This window comes from Nicotiana tabacum, chromosome 3 (genome assembly GCF_000715075.1).
Source record: "Nicotiana tabacum cultivar K326 chromosome 3, ASM71507v2, whole genome shotgun sequence".
Taxonomy (NCBI): domain Eukaryota; kingdom Viridiplantae; phylum Streptophyta; class Magnoliopsida; order Solanales; family Solanaceae; genus Nicotiana; species Nicotiana tabacum.
In genome coordinates, this window is record NC_134082.1 from 70626194 (window position 1) to 70646596 (window position 20403).

Consider the following 20403-nt stretch of genomic DNA (forward strand, 5'->3'; position numbering starts at 1 on the left):
TACAAAGACATACCAATTGGAGTCTTGTATGTAGTCCTGTAAGCCCACAAAGCATCGTCAAGTTTCCTTGACCAATCAGTCATATTTGCATTGACATTTTTTGACAATATGCTCTTTATCTCCCTGTTGGAGACCTCAACTTGTCCACTAGCCTGGGGATGATAAGGGGTTGACACTTTATGATTGCCACCATACTTGGAGAGTAAAGTATCGAAGGCCTTATTGCAAAAATAAGAACCCCTATCACTAATGATCGCCCTAGGAGTGCCAAACCTTGTAAAAATATTTTTCTTCAAGAAAGCCACTACACTCTGTGCCTCATTGTTAGGCAAAGCCACAACTTCAAACCACTTGGAAACATAATCAACATCAACTAGAATGTACGTATTACCACATGAACTCACAAAAGGTCATATGAAGTCAATACCCCACACGTCAAAAATGTCAATCTAAAAAATAGTGGTGAGAGGCACTTCATCCTTCTTGGAAATTCCACCAGCTCTCTAACACTCATCACATCTCTTCACAAGATCACTAGCATCTTTATACAATGTAGGCCAATAAAAACCACAACTGAGAACCTTTGAAGCAGTTCTCGCCCCACCATGATGACCACCGTAGGGCGAGGAATGGCAAGCATCAAGAATACTCATTTGCTCCTCTTCCGGAACACATCTCCGGATCACACCATCACTACAAATCTTGAAAAGATAAGGCTCGTCCCATTAGTAATCCAAGATATCACGTTTAAGCTTCTTCCTTTGGTTAGAGGAGAGCTCACATGGGACAATGCCAGTCACAAGAAAGTTAGCACCATCGGCAAACCAAGGTATACTATTCAAAGATACGAAGGGGATTGTTCTTCCGGGAACGAGTCATTAATTTTGAGGCCGTCGTGGGGTCTCCCCTCCACATCCAAGCGGGACAAGTGGTCCGCCAATTGGTTTTCACACCCTTTTCGATCTATGATTTCAAGGTCAAACTCTTGAAGCAAAAAAACCCATCTCGTCAACCTAGCCTTAGAGTCCTTCTTTGTCATCAAGTAACGGAGTGTCGTGTGATCAATATGAACAATCACTTTGACACCCATGAGATAAGGCCTAAAATTTTCCATGGCAAACACTATGGCTAGGAACTCTTTCTCTGGCACCATATAATTAACCTGGGCATCATTCATAGTTTTGCTTGCATAGTACACCTAATAAAACATCTTGTTCACCCTTTGCCCCAAAACCGCTCCTACCGCAACGTCACTGGCATCACACATGAGCTCAAAGGGTAAGCTCCAATTGGGCATGGTAATAATGGAAGTGGTTGTCAGTTTGTACTTGAGAAGCTCAAAAGCTTGCATGCACTCTTCATTAAACACAAACTTTGCCTCCTTTTCCAACAAGTTGTACAAGGGATTCACCACATTTGAGAAGTCCTTAATGAACCTTCGGTAGAACCCCGCATGCCCAAGAAAGCTCCTAACCCCCTTGACGGACGTAAGAGGAGGGAGTTTTGAGATCACTTCAATATTTGCCTTGTCCACCTCAATACCGTTCTTGGAGATCTTATGGCCGAGGACAATGCCCTCATCAACCATAAAGTGGCATTTTCCCCAATTAAGCACAAGATTTATCTCTTCACATCGGGCAAGCACCTTGTCAAGATTCTTCAAGCATTCTTCAAAGGAGTCGCCCACAATACTAAAATCATCCATGAACACTTCCAAGAAGTCCTCCACCATGTCCGTAAAGATAGCCATCATACACCGCTGGAAGGCAGCCGGTGCATTACACAAACCAAATGGCATCCGTGAGAATGCAAAGGTTCCATACAGGCATGTGAAGGTGGTTTTCTCTTGGTCCTCCGGTGCAATCAAAATGTGGTTGTAACCTGAGTACCCATCCCATAAACAATGGTAGGCACGCCTGGCAAGTCTATCCAACATTTAGTCAAGAAAAGGCAATGGAAAATGATCTTTGCGGGTCACTTTGTTTAGCTTCTGGTAGTCCATGTATACCCTCCATCCAGTGACAATCCTAGTGGGAGTCAACTCAGTTTGCTCATTTGTGACCACACTCATACCACCCTTCTTCGGAACATATTTTACTAGCAAAGTTCATGAACTATTAGAGATGGGGTACACAACTCCTGCATCTAGCACTTGATAACTTCCTTCTTGATGACCTCTTGCATAGCCTCATTCAACCTCCTTTGATGTTCCATGGAGGGTTTGGCATCATCCTCAAGTATAATCTCATGCATGCAAAAGGCGGGGCTTATCCCCCGAATATCAGCTAGAGTCCATCCAATTGCCTTATTCCTTCTTTGGAGCACCTCAAGGGTGGCATCTACCTACACGTTAGTTAAGCACGAAGAAAGAATAACAAGTAAAGTTGAACAAGGGCCCAAGAATTCATACCTGAGGTGTGAAGGCAAAGGCTTCAACTCTAATACGAAAGGTTCCTCGATTGAGGGCTTTGTTGGTGGAGTCTTTCGGTTCTCAATATCTAAGGAAAGTTTTCGGGGTTTATATGTATAAGAACCCATTCCTTGCAAAGCATTGACATACTTTACCAAGCCTTCATCCTCAGTCACATCATGGTTCAACAACACAACTTCCAAAGGGTCCTCCACATTTATCAAAGCATTGGTGTCTTCAACAATCACCTCGGTCACAAGATCAACAAAGGAACATACTTCTTTGTTATTGGGCTGCCTCATTGATTTGCAGACATGGAACACAACTTTTTCATCACCCACCCGGAAGGTGAGCTCCCATGCTTCCACATCAACCAAATCCTTCCCTATAGCTAGGAAAGGTCTCCCCAATATGATCAATACCTCATAGTTAACCTCACAATCCAGAATCACAAAATCTGTGAGAAGTATGAACTTGTCAACCCACACAAGAACATAATCAATAATACCAAGCGGCCTCTTCATTGTTCAATCCGCCATTTGCAATATCATTGAAGTACCTCTCGGTTGACCAATACCCAAAGTTTTGAATACAGAGTAAGGCATCAAATTTATACTTTCTCCCAAATCACATAAGGCCTTTGCAAAATCCGCACTCCTATTGGTACATGGAATGGTAAATGTACCGGGATCTTCAAGATTTGGAGCCAACGAGTGCACAATGACACTCACTTGATGAGTCATTTTGATGGTCTCACAATCCATAGATCTCTTTTTAGTTACCAAGTCTTTCATAAACTTGGCATATCCCGACATTTGCTCAAGAGCTTCCACCAAGGGCACATTGATCAACAAATTTTTCATCATCTCAATAAACTTCTTAAATTGGTCTTCATTCTTTTGTTTTACCAGTCTCTGAGGGTAAGGTGGAGGAGGCCTTGGAAACTGAGCCTTGGCTTTAGGCATTACCATTTTCGGTATGTCTATCACGTGTTCCCTAGACAGGTTCATGTCATTTTGAGTCTCCTCCTCATTGTCATGAATATCAATTCTCACCTCAGCATTCAAATTATCTTCACTCACTTACTCATCAATTATTGGATCATCACCATTTTGCGCTTCAACCTCATCACTCACAACTTCCTTTTGCTTGGAGGTACTTGCCTCACCACCTCTACCGCTCCTTGTGGTCACCGCCATTGCATGGTTGGTATTGTTCCCACCTTTTGTGTTTACTACCGTGTCACTAGGTAGTGCCTCCTTAGGGCGAGTGTTCAAAGATTGCAAAATCTGACCAAGTTGGACCTCCAACTTTTGGATAGAAGTATTATGGGATGCCAACTAGGCATCGGAGTCGGCGTTTTTCTTCATTATTTGCTCAAACATCAACTCAATCCTTCCCATCTCATTGTTTGACGAGCTAGGACCTTGAGACGAAAATGGAGGCGGGTTGTTTGGTTGTTGATACATCAGAGGCCTTTGAAAGCCTGGCCTCCGATTCCCTTGATTACCATTATTCTAACCCCCTTGGTTGTTGTTTCCTCCCTAGTTGCTATTGTTGTTGCCACCCCGTTTGCCCTGGTTTCCCCAATTTTGATTGTTGTTCTCCCAGTTGCTTTGGTTGTTGTTGTTCCCACTTTTACAATTCTCCGGTTGGTTTTGATTCCCCCAATTTCCTTGGGATCTCCACTGTTGTTGTTGAGTCAGAGCATTGCCCCGTTGTCCTTGGTAGTTGTTCACATACTGAACGTCTTCGCTTTAATCATCATACCCATCATCTTGGTTGTAACCACTACTACCTTGATCATATTGATCCGCATTTCCTTGACTTTGTTGACCTCTCTATCGCCTCTTGTTGACCATTATATTTACCCTTCCATGGCATTGACTTGTCTTGGCGCTTGAACTTACTACAATTGAGCTTTGGCCAACTGGTTCATTGTTGTAGTCAACTCTATTATTGCTTGGTTGTGGTCATGGAGCTCTTTGTACAGGTGAATGACATTGGGATCACCTCGTGGCACTTTAGCTCGACTTTACCACGCCGAGGAAGTATCTGCCATCTTATTAAGTATATCACATGCCTCAGCATAAGGTGTGTTCATAAAGTTTCCCCCTGCTAGCTGGTTAACTACACACTGGTTGGTAGTGTTGATGCCACGGTAGAATGTTTGCTGGATCATAACTTCAGTCATGTCATTGTTCAAACATTCTTTAACCATCATCCGATACCTTTCCCAGATCTCATGAAGCGGTTCATTTGGCTCTTGTTTAAAGGTGAGGATTTCATCTTTCAGTGTCACCATATGTTCCGGTGAGAAAAACTTGGCTATAAACTTGTTGGCCAACTCATCCCACGTGGTGATAGAATGGTTAGGGAGTCTTTCGTGCCAGTCCAAAGCTTTCCCTCTAAGTGAAAAAGGGAACAATCTCAGTCTTAATGCATCCTCCGACACATTTTTCTGTTTGCTTCCCCAGCAGGTATCCACAAGGGCGTTTAGATGTTTATATGCCTTCTGATGGGGAGCGTCTGTGAAGTACCTTCTTTGCTCCAATAATGTCAACATAACATTTGTAATCTGGAAATTGCCCGCCCGCCTACATGGTGGGACAATTGCACTTGCGTAACCTTCATGTGGAAGCACCCGAGGAGCTACTCGCGGAGGAACTGGGGGAGGGTCTGGAATATTTTCATTGGCCTGGAGGCCTCTTTTTTGAGCTTGAGGTAAAGGAAAGAAAAACAAGACATACAACTAGTCAGATAGATAGCCAAAACCGTTTAACTCCCCAGCAACGACGCCAAAAAGTTATCGGATCCAACCCCGCACCACTATATAATGGCGAGGAGTGGTCGATGCAGATTTTACCCGAAAGGTCGGGATCGATATCCATAGGGAGTTAATATCGATTAGGAGTTGGGTTTCTATCTAATCTAGCTATGCGTGTTACTTTTAATTACACTTCAAACCATGCTTGAATTTGTTTCTACTTTACGTTTAATGCTATTGATTGCTGAAAATAAACTAAGTACAATATTTTTGTAGGAGTTTTTCTAAAGTGATAAAAAACACTAGGGAAGTAACTTACACCTAGGCGAGAATCTGATGGGATCAGGACAAGCTTGTTATGATTGGGATCGTGATATAACCATCACACATAAATGCTCACTTTATACCTCTCGGTAGTTTGAGTGACTTTGCCTGATTTGACTTTCTCAAGTCCAAATGGGTGTTCATGCATAACAAATGATATTGGATCAAGTCGGGTATTACTATCTCTAGATTTAACCCTTTAATTGAGGCTATCAATCTCTTGAATGCACCACAATTCCTTGTTAGCCTAATTTTCCTAGACTTAGTCTCTCTTTCTCAAGAAGAGTCTAAGGTATCAAGGCACGAATCAGTGTTTGCAACCACCAATTCTTCAATTAAAGCATGAATTAAGCTAGATATCACTAACCAATAAACAAATAAGTTCTAAAATTGAAGACCCATCAAATACCTACACTAGGGTTGGGTCACAACCCTAGATATGGGTTTAGCTACTCATAATTAAGGTAGAAATCAAAGATGGAGACGAAATATAAGCCATAAAAGTTAATTACAAGAACAAAATCTAAGAATATAAGCTAAAGCTACTTTAACATTACTCTGAATGGTAAAGAACGGTTGTTCACGAGCTCACTGATACAAAAGGTAACCTAAAAATGTGAAAAAGATTTATTTATACACAGCTAAAATTACTGGACAAAAATACCCCTACGAAGGTTCCTCTGTGAGCGAAATATTGAGCGCCTCAGCACATGGACTTTCGCGTCCGCGCAAAAATAAGCGCGGACCGCGTTTCTTCAATTTTGTGCTTGGTTTCGCGGACAACGTAAAAGATATCGCCTTCGCGTTAGCATCAACCGTGGCCCCATAATTTGGACGTGGACCGCGCTCCTCAATCAAGCTCAACTTGCAGAATCTCTGAACTTCGATCAACGCTCTTAGCGAAAATACCAGCGCGGCCACGTCAGGTATTTCGCGGCTGCGCTTTTTCATCGCGGTCAACGGTCACTGTTGTCTCCAAAATATCTTCTCTGAATATCACTTCCGCAGACCACGTAGTTGTGGCCTCTTCAGGGGTGGACCTTACACGGCCGCTCTTTTCCATTGTGGCCAGCGCTTCAGTCCCAGCTTTGAACTTGTCCAATTTTAACTCCTTCATGAGTTGATTATGGCTTTCTTGCCTCATTTTGACCAAGCCCTGCAGACAAGCACATTAAGTCTGTATTTGGGAATATTTTACACGTTTTTTTTAATCTAAAACCTAAGAAAAAGAGAGCATAAGATAGGCTAAAATCCATAGTTATCAGGGCGCTACCTGTGGCGCAGAAATCAGAAATAAAAAAATCCCAATGCCAGGGATGGGGTAGCGCAGAAATCAGAAACCAAAAAAATCCCAGCGCTAGGAATGGCGCCCCACAATACGCTAGGCAAGGGTGATAGGAAGTTTTTCCTAGTTCACCCGAGACAATCCATGACCCTCCCCTCCCCCCAACGCGTATAAAAGCACAACTAAGCTTATTTTGAGAAGTGAGGTGCCACTTTGAAGGAAAAATACACACGATATTTTGATATATATCGTCTCGCATTTTGCTCATGTTCCGATGATTTGAGGTGTTTAATATGATATTTTGTGCTCATTTGTGGTATTTCTATGTGTAGGAATTATTCGGATGCAATTTGGGATGAAGTGGTGCGAATTGGAGCGAAATTGGGAAGAAAAAGCAAAATGTGAATTTTGAGGGCCATAGCCAGCGTGGGGCGCTGGCTGTGGCACAATTTACAGAACTCAAATATTTTGAGCACCAGGGCCAGCGCCCCACGCTGCCCTGGACGCTCGGAACATGAAAGTATCCTATTCCGACTTGGACTCGGTTATTTTAACCCCACGATGACTCCAATTGATATAAAAGGCCATCCTAAAATCTATTTGAAGGGAGAACGTGATTGTGGAGAGAAAACAAAGGAGCAAAACACTTGGGAGCACGGATTTGATCAATTCTTTCATACCTTTTCTATTACTTATTGATTTTATGTTTGAAAACCTTATGTGTTATGATTGTATGAACATGAGTAGCTAAGACCTTATTGTTCTAGGGTCATGGGTGAAACATGAATGTTGATGTTTGAAGTTTACTTTGGCAAAGTTGATTTTATCATATTGTGTTATTTATTTAATTATGTTTTAATTATTTTGCTGAGTAGCTAACAGTGAAATACTATCTACGAATCGAGAGTTGAACTCGAAAGTGGGAACTCTAGATTGCATATGAAATTAAATAGAGCAGGTTCTTGAACCCGGGCATCAGGGAACAGATTCGCAATTAGGATAGACATATACCTAATTGCCTTGCTTGGTTGAAATACATGAATTGTAAATGCATTCTTGTTAATTATAATTCCAAAGACATATAGGCATTAGGTTAACTTGAATAGGCGAGTAAGGACTCGATAGATTCTTATGAGTAATATTAACTCTGTCAATCAACAATCTAGATAAATCAATTAGTCATTTTAATCCAAGAGCGCAACACGATTGTTAGCTAACCCGTGACCCTGGAATATTCTCTCTTACTGATTGTTATTCGAAATTGCTATTTGTTTTAGTTGATTTCTAGTTAATTCATTGCTTGATAATTTTAGTTAGTAAATTAGTTACTTCTATATTTTGTGAGAATTCTCTTGAATCGATAAGTTAATTGAGTTTGAATCAGTCAAAAGTTAGTCATAAGTCTTCGTGGGAACGATACTCTACTCACTATTTTATTACTTGACGATCGCGTAACAAATATACATTAGGTATATCGTCTATATACAAGTGTTAGGTGCGATACATTTTATTACATGTTTGCATCAAACAAACTCAGAATAAGTATAAAAAAAATGTGTATATAATCAAACTTTGATTGTTGATCTCTATAGGTTCAAATGATATCCAATCATCTTTACTTCGACTAACAAGTCACCATCCGATGATTTATAAATTGATATTCCCAAAAACTTAATATTTTATTCTTTCATATGTAATTACTCACTCAAAGTATTTTAATGATATTGATACTCCACTATTTTATAAAATCATGTACTACATGACTTGACAAACACGTGCAACGCACGTGTCGAGAAACTAGTATATATATATATATATATGGAGTCTAGTGATATTATACTCAGATGGGTGAAGATGAAGCCTGGCGTCTAGCGGACATGCTTCATATTTGATTATAGGAATACTCGCTAGGATCCTTTTTATTTGCTGCTAGTATTAGCATATTTGCTAGTTTTATCTGTCTAAAATATTTGTGGCTTAGAGAATCAAAAAGGCATTAATTATTTTTTAATTACACCGTTACAACTCTAAAGAGTGCATTGTGAAGGGAGAATGGGAATATAGAGTTCATCAGAACACTGTTTCCACATTTTCTAATTCAAAACATCAAAAAGGTGAAGATAAACAAAGGAGATGAAACTTATTTAACTAGTCAGGGTGACTTCATAGTTGCATCTGCATGGAAAAATTTGGATGAGGTCGTTCAAAAATTTTGTTAACAGTCGATATCTGCTGCAGAAATCCGAGCACTGAGACTATAGAACATGTAATCCTGTTGGGATGCAGTGCAAGATGTGGGATGGGGACAGAGTACTTCTTTTTCAAAAATTTATTACGTACCAGATTTTGCTACAGGTGGAATTTTCTTTAAGAAGAATTGTATTAATGACTGTATGGGCCACAACTAATCAGCTGGAAATGCTATTAAAGTAAATACGGATGGAAGTAGCAACAAAGAGTAGGTGTAGGGGGGAATTTTTATGAGAGATGTTAGAGGTGAAATGATCATGGCATTCTCTGGATCCATTCAGTTTAATTTGTAGAGGATCAAATTTCTTTTTTGGACTAAATATCTAATGTGTACAACGAGGTCATTCAGGTTCACTTCTTATTGATAACATTCTGAAAGGGATGAACGTAACAATCAAGGTGTTGTGGAAAAGGACCAACAGATGCTCTATCAAGGCCAAGTAGACAAGCGAAGACAAGTTACAGGTTAGTTTTTTGAAAGCTTATAATGTAATTTTGTCAAAATTATAACATATAATCTATCTGTGTGAATAGGAAGGAAGTTTTGTACATGGAGGACTCCTCCATCTAACTACAGATTGTTGTCACTGTAATTGTGCACTCACTTGGGAAAACATGTAAAAGGTTGAGGTTGCTCAGCCTTAAATAGGATCTGAGGGTGAGTCAGGCATAAATTTTTGGCTAAGCAATAATTAATACTCCCACCCAGAAAATGGGGTGGTTCTTTTTTAAATAAATTAAAAGCGCTTAGTAAAATAACCTTTATAATTAATACTAAATGAGTGTGTGAAATCCATAAATATATACAGTTTTGTCATAAGTTTACTTTGTTCGGTCCAATGACTCAATGGACCAACCAAATCCAATAGAAGTTTCTTTCTACGTTTGAACAATGCCTTTTCCGCAACTATAAATAGAGGTTCTCCATGAAGACATAAGCATGCTATAAAAAGCAAATCCAAGATCAACTTATCAAATTCTTAAAAGGAAGTTCAAATTCAGCAAACTCAAGAACAAACTATATATAAAGCATTGAGTCCACATTTGTGAAGGCGATATTCTAGAAAAGGTAACTCTTTTTTTAACCAAATACTAATAATTTGTGGTTATTTTTATTGTCTTTTTCAAACAAGAAGATTGTGTTACAAGTTACTAGAAGCCGCAGCTAAACGATTTAGCAAAGCAAAACAAATTCAACTTAACCTGAAAAATAATGTAGGAGACAACATATTTAAAGAAACTGGAAAATTGTTGTATCTGGAGCTGTTCCGGCTAAAGTTGTCCATTAACATCTGAGAGGCTGATCACTTTAAAATTTGTCCAATTGGTATTATGATGACTGGTGATTCTCGCTAAATCATAGCAAGTTGAAGGTTTGTTTCGATATGTTATAGCATCTGCATGTGCTCTTTCATTCTATGAACTGATTTTCAACAGCAAGCTTTCCACTAAAAATTCTCTGTCTTGCTTCAATGGCCTGTAACATCCAAATGCACAAATGCTAAGTTCCATAACATTGTAGATTTTACAGTTCTGAAGACTGCTATCAACTCCCTAGTCCTAAGTTTATTTGATTCAAATAGTATCATAATCCATTCTCTGTCATGATTTGGAAAGTGACAAAAAGCAGTAACTAATAAGAAATTGAACCTTGAGTCTAACTCAATCACAAAAGCTGCATTGCTCAAAATCATATAAGTAGACAATTGTCCTTTCTATCAACCTATGTGGGACACGTAACAATATATGAAAGAAAGTGCCACACCAATGACAAAACAACGTAAGAGTTGAATAGTTGCGAACCTGTTTTTCCCAATCGGTGAGGCCTGTGATAAGGGAAAGCGAAATAGATTGCACAGTTGTTCCAGCAACTAATCCAATCCAAAGGCCCTTGCCTTTTAGATGCAAGACAAATCCCAGCAATAGAGCCGTTGGAATTCCAACCAAATAATATGCTCCAAGATTCACATAGGCTCCAATATGCTGCCACCCACTTCCTCTAGCAACTCCTGATACAACGAGCAAGTCACTTCAAAAGGAATCACAAGACATTTTTGTTTTCTGTTTGACGAAATTTTGATCTTCTGTAATGGTGTAAAAGACTCGAGGGTTTATCGGAAACATCCTCTCTACTTCATAAGGTAGGGGTAAGGTTGCGTACACACTAACTCCTTAGGCTCCACTAATGGGATTACACTAGGTTTTTTGTTGTTGCTGTTGTAAGTGTAAAAGTTGAACTGCAATAGCCTATTAAATCGAACTGACGGTTTAAAAATTCTTTACACTATCATTATATATAACTTAAGTCTCAGAAAAGCGTAAGCTCTCTGCATTGACATTGCATAAATTTACACCACCAAGTTGACCTACAACAACAGGTACTTTTAACTTGATATATCTTGTTAAATTGAATCAATGGTATAAAATTTGTTTAACGGTTAGTGTTTATAACTTAAATCATTTCAATGGAGGAGGATGATCAAAAGGATAACCTGATAATACAGCTTGGGTGGCATCCATGATGATTGAGATGCAAAGAATAGGAGTAATTTCTGCTACATAAGTGATTACTTCTTTCTCAAAAGTAAATGCATAGTCCCATACATGGCGGACCGCAAATATAGAAATACTGGCAAGAATAACCTCAGCAACAGAAAGAATTAGCACAGCGCCAAGAGCAATTTTCGCAGCCTGTGGCCTCCCAGCTCCAAGTTCATTTGAAACCCGAGTGCTGCAATATTATTTATCTCAATACTTCTAACGTAATCAGATAAATGCTTGGTTGATAAGACAGGATCAAACCTTACAGCGGCACCGAAAGAATAAGGTATATGGTAGTGCACTGAAGTGGTTGTAAAGCTACTCTCCAAGAAGATTAGACCATGAAAAGTGCATCAGTATAGGATCATTACAGGCATCCGATGAAACAAAACAAACAGACAAAGATTAAGGGTGTGTTTGGTCTGACATAAGTCATTTTCCAAAAAAAGACTTATTTTTGGGACAATATTTTCCGTCTTACCAAACATACACTAAGTGATAAAAGGAAGCATACCATATGGATAGAACGGAAGTCTCTAGCGCTGGATTTGGCAACAGACCAGAGAGGAGAATGATTACTTCAAACGACCACCATTCCAAGCTATATCCATCATAACAGAAAAGTTGAAGTAATTGTGAACGCTACTGTGTTAAAACACAAAATTAGAAAGATTGTTAGAAAAAAACCCTGTAAAAACAGTAAACTATAAGAAATATTCCGAGTCCACAATTTGCTTGTGCGTTCTTAAGGAATTTTAACCCCCTCACAAATTGCCAAGGTAATGGATTAAATCCTCCCAGGATGAAATGGAATAAACCTTCCTGCAACAGTGGCAATACAAACTGCAGGATACCAACGAACTCAAAGAACGGAGCAAAATCTACGAATTTGAAAGAGAAACTGCGAAAAAAATGCAGGATTTTCAGAAGGAAGGAAGTTCTATGTATTTTTCAGTGTATGGAAAAAGAAGCCATGCCTCAAAATTTATAGGCAATTATCGGAAAAGGTGTGATGTCTATTCAGGAAAATGTGTCTGTTCAGGAGGGAAATCAACGTTCAGCAAAGGCAGCTTAATTCCGTTAATGAACTGTGGCATTTAATTAATTATTAAATAAATTTTGTCCAAAAATAATCTTAGCGATCATTTGACAAATCCAAAGCCGAAGCCGAAACCGAAGCCGAGCCGAGCCGAGCGAGCGACGACGACGGCGTGAGGGTTCATTCTCTTCAACTCCTTTTAAGAGCTCTAAGAAGTGATCCTATATTTATACACACAAGTGTAGTTGTCTTTCACCAATGTGGTACAAAGCTCATGACAAAAGCTCACTTGATTCAAATTTTCATTTCCCTTCATTTTATTTCCCACCATTTCCCAATTCACACTCTTGGACTTTAAAGCCCAATGCTTAAAGTCTTTAAAGCCCGATGCTTAAAGTCCAACAATCCCCCACATAAATGGGAATGGCTGTAACAAGAATGATCATAGATGAAAGTTGTGTGATTTGCAAGTAAGGATTAATTGCATCTGGATAAGTAAGTTTCCCTTTGAACTTTCCATAGTGAACATATGTCGGATATACTCGGTCAATCGGTAGATTTGATATCTTTGAACCGTCGAACTTTAGTGTATACCTAGACAAATATATGTCACACAATCAACCCTTAACGGTCTTTTGGTTCTCATTGTTGTGTTCGTTTCAGTCATGAACACCACCTGGTTTCATAAGTGCGTAGAGAATTGGCCTTACAAAATTCTCATTGGAGCGGCTTCCACTTCACACTTACATAGGTGATTCCTAAACGTGTAATCCTTTAGATTGACACTATTTGATAAATACCACATCAAACTTAGGCAATTATTAAAGAACGTGTAAAGTTCTATCCTTGTTACTGAACATTGTCTTCATCACGAGAAGGGACCAAAGATTTTATTTTGACAATGTTGAACCGGTCAATCACAACTTTGTTTGAGCTCCTTGAACCTAGATCTCGGAATATCCAAAATTCTAGGTAGAGTTACCGTCATGTTGACTTGTCATTGGCCATAGTCCCATTCCCTTAGATGATTTCTCAACTCCCTCTCTAGTTAAGCCTTTTGTAAGCGGATCCGCCACATTATCCTTTGATCTTACATAATCAATAGTGATAATTCCACTAGAAAGTAGTTGTCTAACGGTGTTATGTCTTCGTCGTATATGACGAGACTTTCCGTTATACATAACGTTCCCTGCCCGTCCTATTGCAGCCTCACTATCGCAATGTATGCATATAGGAGCCAAAGGTTTTGGCCAGAACGGAATGTCTTCTAAGAAATTTCGAAGCCATTCAGCTTCTTCGCCGGCCTTATCCAAAGCTATAAACTCTGATTCCATTGTAAAGCGAGCGATGCACGTCTGTTTGGAAAAACTTCCAAGATACTACTCCTCCACCAACAGTAAAAACATATCCACTTGTGGACTTTGTTTCTGTTGAGCCGGTTATCCAATTTGCATCACTATATCCTTTGATAACCGCAGGATATTTATTGTAATGTAAAGCGTAGTCTTGGGTATATTCCAAATATCCAAAAATTCATTTCATTGCCACCCAGTGATGTTTATTGGGATTACTTGTGAATCGACTAAGTTTACTTATTGCACAAGCTATATCAGGACATGTACAGTTCATGATATACATTAAGCTTCCCAATACATGAGCATACTCCAATTGGACGTGCTTTCACCTTTATTCTTTATAAGATGATGGTTTAAGTCAATTGGAGTTCTTGCACTTCTAAATTCCAAGTGTTTGAATTTTTCAAGTACCATTTTCACGTAATGTGATTGAGACAAAGCTAGACCCTGAGGAGTCCTCTGGATTTTAATCCCTAGAATTACATCGGCAACTCCTAAGTCTTTCATATCAAACTTACTAGCAAGCATACGCTTAGTAGCTTGAATGTCGGCAATGTCTTTGCTCATTATTAACATATCATCAACATATAAGCAAACAATGACTATATGATTTGGAATGTTCTTAATGTAAACACACTTATCACATTCATTAATCTTAAAGCCATTTGACAACATTGTTTGGTCAAATTTCGCATGCCATTGCTTGGGTGCTTGTTTTAGTCCATAAAGGGACTTAACAAGTCGATACACCTTCTTTTCTTTTCCCCGAACCATAAACCCTTCAGGTTGGTTCATGTAAATTTCTTCCTCTAGATCACCATTTAAGAAGGCTGTTTTTACATCCATTTGATGGATTTGAAGACCATACAAGGCGGCTAATGCTATTAGCATCCAAATGGATATAATTCTTGTTACCGGCGAGTATATGTCAAAATAGTCAAGACCTTCTCGCTGTCTAAATCCTTTGACAACAAGTCTTGCCTTGTATTTGTCAATAGTACCATCGTCTTTCATTTTCTTCTTGAAAATCCATTTAGAACCCAATGTTTTGTTACCTGGAGGAAGATCAACCAATTCCCAGGTATGGTTGCTCAATATGGATTCTATTTCACTATTGACAACTTCTTTCCAATATTGTGCTTCTGAGGAAGACATTGCTTCTTTGAAGGTACGAGGCTCATTTTCTAGCAGGAAAGTCAGAAAATCTGGACCGAATGAAGTAGATGTCCGTTGACGTTTACTTTTTCTCGGATTTTCCTCATTAGGCATACCATCTATTATTTCCTCTCGAGGTCGTTTTGACTTTTGGTAGGTCAATTCACTTTTTTTTATGCGGATAAATAGTTTCAAAGAATTCAGCATTATCTGATTCTATTATCGTATTAACGTGAATCTCAGGATTTTCTGATTTATGAACAAGAAAACGATATGCCTTGTTATTGGTTACATATCCAATAAATACACAATCAACCGTTTTTGGACCTATCTTAACCCTTTTAGGTTTAGGAACTTGTACCTTAGCTAAACACCCCCACACTTTGAAGTATTTCAAGTTGGGCTTCCTTCCTTTCCATTTTTTATAAGGAATGGACTGTGTTTTACTATGAGGTACACAGTTGATTATTCGGTTAGCTGTAAGTATAGCTTCCCCCCACAAGTTCTATGGTAAACCATAACTTATCAACAACGCATTCATCATCTCTTTCAACGTTCGAATCTTTCTCTCCGCAATTCCATTAGATTGTGGAGAGTAAGGGGCACTTGTTTGGTGAATAATGCCCTTTTTCAAACATATTTCTTCAAAAGGAGATTCATATTCGTCACCCCTATCACTTCTTATCATTTTGATCTTTTTGTTTAGTTTTGTTTCAACTTCACTCTTGTATTGCTTGAAAGCATCAATTGCCTCATCTTTACTATAAAGTAAATAAACATAGCAATATCTCGTGCTATCGTCAATAAAAGTAATAAAATACTTTTTCCCACCGCGAGATGGTGTTGACTTCATGTCGCAAATATTTGTGTGAATTAAGTCTAAAGGACTTGAATTCCTTTCAACGGACTTATAAGGATTGTTAACATACTTTGATTCCACACATATTTGACATTTAAAATTAATGCAATCAAATTTTGGCAATACTTCTAAATTTATCATTTTTCGCAACGTTTTGAAGTTGACGTGACCTAAGCGTACATGCCATAAAGTGTTTGACTCAAGTAAGTAAGAAGAAGCATTAACTTTATTAATAGGAACTGCTATTACATTTAGCTTAAAAAGGCCCTCATTCAGGTAACCTTTTCCTACATACACATCATTCTTACTTAGTACAACACTATTAGAAACAAAAATACATTTGAATCCATTCTTGACAAGAAGTGAGGTAGACACAAGATTCTTGCAAATTTCTGGAACATGGAGAACTTAGTTTAGAGTCACAATTTTTCCCAACGTCATCTTCAACGCAATCTTTCCAACTCCCTCAATTTTGGCTGTAGACGAATTTCCCATGAAAATTGTCTCGTCGGGTCCTGCGGGGGCATATGAAGAAAATAACTCCTTGTTAGCACAAACGTGGTGGGTGGCTCCAGAATCAATCCACCATTCTTTAGGATTTCCTACCAAGTTGCATTCAGACAACATGGCACACAAGTCCTCCATTTCTTCAGCATTTTCAATCATGTTAGCTTGATTCTTCTTCTTCTTATCATTCTTTGGTGCACGACAATCCACGACCTTATGCCCAGATTTTCCACAGTTGTGGCAATTACCCTTGAACTTTTTCTTGCTTGGGTAATTCTTTGGTCCAGAAGGCTTTTTTCTCTTCTTATTTTGTGGCGCCTCCTCAACAATGTTATCCCTTATTATTGTCGAGTTTCCACGTGACTTCTTTTCAGCATTTTTGTTGTCTTCTTCTATCCTCAAACGAACAATCAAGTCTTCAAGTATCATCTCCTTCCGCTTGTGTTTTAGATAGTTCTTAAAGTCTTTCCACAACGGAGGTAACTTCTCAATGAAAGCGGCGACTTGAAAGGCCTCATTTATGACCATACCTTCAATAATAAATTCATAATTAATAACAAGATAAATCTTATTAATAAAATTATCGATTCGAGTCATACCCTCAGCAAGGAGGTCATGCACAATGACTTGTAATTCTTGGACTTGAGTTATGACCGACCTAGTGTCAATCATCTTGAAATCCAAAAACCTTGCAGCCACCAACTTCTTAAGTCCGACATCCTCAGTCTTGTACTTCTTCTCAAGCGCATTACATAACGCTTTGGAAGTTTCCATGACACTATAGACATTGTACAAGCTATCTTCCAAACAACTCAAAATGTAGTTTTTGCATAAGAAATCAGAATGTTTCCATGCTTCAGTTACAACAAATCGTTCGTCATCTGGAGTGCCTTCAGCCAGGACTGGAGGATCCTCCTTGATGAATCGCTGCAAACTCAATGTAGTAAGATAGAAGAACATCTTCATGTGACAACATTTGAAGTCAATACCGGAAAACTTTCCGGGTTTTTCTGCTGGTGCCATAGCATGAGCAGGAGTTGAACGGCTTGACGAGGCAGCAACACTCGTACCAGTAGCACCCGTTCCAGCAACATTTCCATTAGTTTGGTTTTCATTCGTCATGTTTCTGTAGAGTTGGAAACAAAACAGAACTTTGTTAAATCAGTGAAGTTTTGATATCTTCAAACTGAATATCAAACCAAACATACAACACGTAACAATGGTGAAGTTTTTATATACTTCAAACATGTACGTTTATTATTCCGGTTAAGTTTTGTTATACTTTAAACCGGACAAAACAATTATTGGAGTAGAAAGCACGAAGGCTTTAGTCTCCAAACCAGTATACAAAATATAGATAACAGTTTAATATATATTTCAACATAGAAACGTTAGATTTAAAATTCCTTAAGCTTGTGAACGCTACTGTGTTAAAACACAAAATTAGAAAGACTGTTAGAAAAAAAACTGTAAAAACAGTAAACTATAAGAAATATTCCGAGTCCACAATTTAATTGTGCGTCCTTAAGGAATTTTAACCCCCTCACACGTTGCCAAGGTAATGGATTAAATCCTCCCAGGATGAAACGGAATAAACCTTCCTGCAACAGTAGCAATACAAACTGCAGGATACCAACGAACTCAAAGAACGGAGCAAAATCACACTTACGAATTTAGAAGAGATTCTGCGGAAAAAAATGCAGGATTTTCAGAAGGAAGGAAGTTCTATGTATTTTTCAGTGTATGGAAAAAGAAGCCATGCCTCAGAATTTATAGGCAATTATGGTATTTAATTAATTATTAAATAATTAATTAAATAAATTTTGTCCAAAAATAATCTTATCGATCATTTGACAAATCCAAATCCAAATGAAGCCGAAGCCGAGCGACGACGACGACGCGAGGATTCATTCTCTTCAACTCCTTTTAAGAGCTCTAAGAAGTGATCCTATATTTATACACACAAGTGTAGTTGTCTTTCACCAATGTGGTACAAAGTTCATGACAAAAGCTCACTTGATTCAAATTTTCATTTCCCTCCATTTTATTTTCCACCATTTCCCAATTCACACTCTTGGACTTTAAAGCCCAATGCTTAAAGTCCAACAGTAATATATTAGGGATCAAGAGACAGAAACATGGCTAAACTCGATCATGAAGGAATATACGATGTGTTTTGCTATCGAGATTAATTACCAAACCATTACAGCAGATGGGATAGCAAAGCGGAAGAAATCCCCTATAGTCAGAAAAACATCTCTAGAGAATGAAGCCCGAGTCTTTGCACAAGTGGATGAGTACTTCACATAAAGCATAAGCAAGATCACATTCAACCAATAGGATAAACCAATTGACATTGCTGCTCCAGCGTTCCCCAAACCCAACTTGAATATAAAAACCCAACATATCGGCACTTGGAAGCATAAAGATACAACAGCACTCAAAAGCATTGGTAGGATTAAACTCTGTGCCTGCAGATACCGGACAAGTGACTGAAGAATAGCATATGGAAATAGTGTAGGAATGAGCCAAATCGCGTATTTTCCAGCTTCAGTTGCGATTGCAGGATCTTGGCCCATCAATATAAGAAGCTTATCCGTGAAGATCCACAGAACAGAAACTGGTATGCATACAAGGAATAGACAAATAATTGCACCATAAGTAAAAGTTGCAAGTTTTCGATATTGTCCTGCTCCATATGCCTGCCCACATAGAGTATCCAGGGCACTAGCCATGCCAAACTGTTCCACAGATTAAATCTATTGAAAAAACTGCACGAATTAATGGAAAAAGAGATAACTAATTATATTAAGGAGATGGACTTACAAGAAGACTGAAGACGGTAACATTGGAAAGTGAAGTAGCAATAGTAGCAATAGAGGCACTAGCAGGGGCGGATGCACAAGGGTGCAAGTGGTGTCATCCGACACTGCTTGCCAGGAAAAATATTAAATATTTATACTAATATTCCGTAGAAATGAAGCAATATATAATAATGACACTATTTATTGTCAGCAAAGAGTAATTCTTGGTCTATTGGTCATGCTCATATTTGGACATTTTATTTTTTGAACATCTTGAGCAAGCATTTTTATTAAAAAATTGAGGCTAAAAGAGAATTGAACCTACACTTCCCTTGACAATAATATTCAATTAAACCATTGGGCCAAAGCTTTTCATCTTATGCAAAAATGGTATTAAATAATACTTATTTAAATACGATACCGCTTACAAAAAATTCGGCGTAGACCCTAAGCACTAGAAAGTTAGAAGTTCAGCAAGATGACCCAACATTATCATTGGTGAAGCTCGCAAAAGGTACTGTGACACCGTCACAACTATCATCGGCATTGCTATCCGACTCACCTCCTTCACCTCTTCCCCAAACATTTTCCTTGTCACTGACACTACCTTATTATTATTGTTCACATCCAACAGTGCCTCTTCCATCGCCATATCTAATCTTTCTTCTCCAAATTAAAGCAATTCTTGATTTGTTCACTCAGCTGACTAAAAGGTGGGAGTTGATGAACTCGCTCATTTCATTACTTTTCCAAGCTCTAGCTGATGGCGGAGAAGCAACCACCTTGGAGTCTCAATTATTGTACTAGTACCTCGTATACTCATTTTGCAGTGATGATAATTTCTTTAAAATATATAAATACTATACAGTACTTATTTATGGAGTGACCGAGCTTATCGTTTTATCATATTCTACTTTATTTTTATTTGATATTATTTCTTAAGAAATTAAACAATTAACTTTTAAAGCTTTTATTTTTAATAAGTACGGCTTTTTATCAAAGAAATGTTCAGACATATTTAAGATTATAAAATTCTAATTTTCTCTAAATTGTGCAGAATAAAAGACAGTCAATGAAGTAAAACGGAGGGAGATCACCATTTTATTA

General features: G+C 38.4%; 1 protein-coding gene across 1 annotated transcript; it reads right to left on the bottom strand.

The window, feature by feature from the left end:
- Positions 1 to 10447: 10447 nt before the first annotated feature.
- Positions 10448 to 20107, bottom strand: LOC107782240 (protein DETOXIFICATION 14-like). Its single transcript, XM_016603105.2, has 8 exons — positions 19752 to 20107; positions 19319 to 19376; positions 18689 to 19233; positions 12092 to 12178; positions 11839 to 11895; positions 11529 to 11767; positions 10840 to 11045; positions 10448 to 10513 (listed from the first exon to the last, which is right to left on the bottom strand). The coding sequence occupies exons 1-8, from the start codon at positions 19946 to 19948 to the stop codon at positions 10448 to 10450; spliced, it is 1455 nt and encodes a 484-aa protein (XP_016458591.1). The 5' UTR covers positions 19949 to 20107.
- Positions 20108 to 20403: the final 296 nt, after the last annotated feature.

Excerpts from the sequence above, each read along its gene's own strand:
- LOC107782240 (XM_016603105.2), bottom strand. The coding sequence starts at position 19,948 with ATGGCGATGGAAGAGGCACTGTTGGATGTGAACAATAATAATAAGGTA. Across the intron at positions 19,377-19,751 it reads GCTGAACTTCTAACTTTCTA|TGCCTCTATTGCTACTATTG; the intron begins GTGCTTAGGGTC and ends CGCCCCTGCTAG. Across the intron at positions 11,768-11,838 it reads TCTTTCGGTGCCGCTGTAAG|CACTCGGGTTTCAAATGAAC; the intron begins GTTTGATCCTGT and ends ATAATATTGCAG.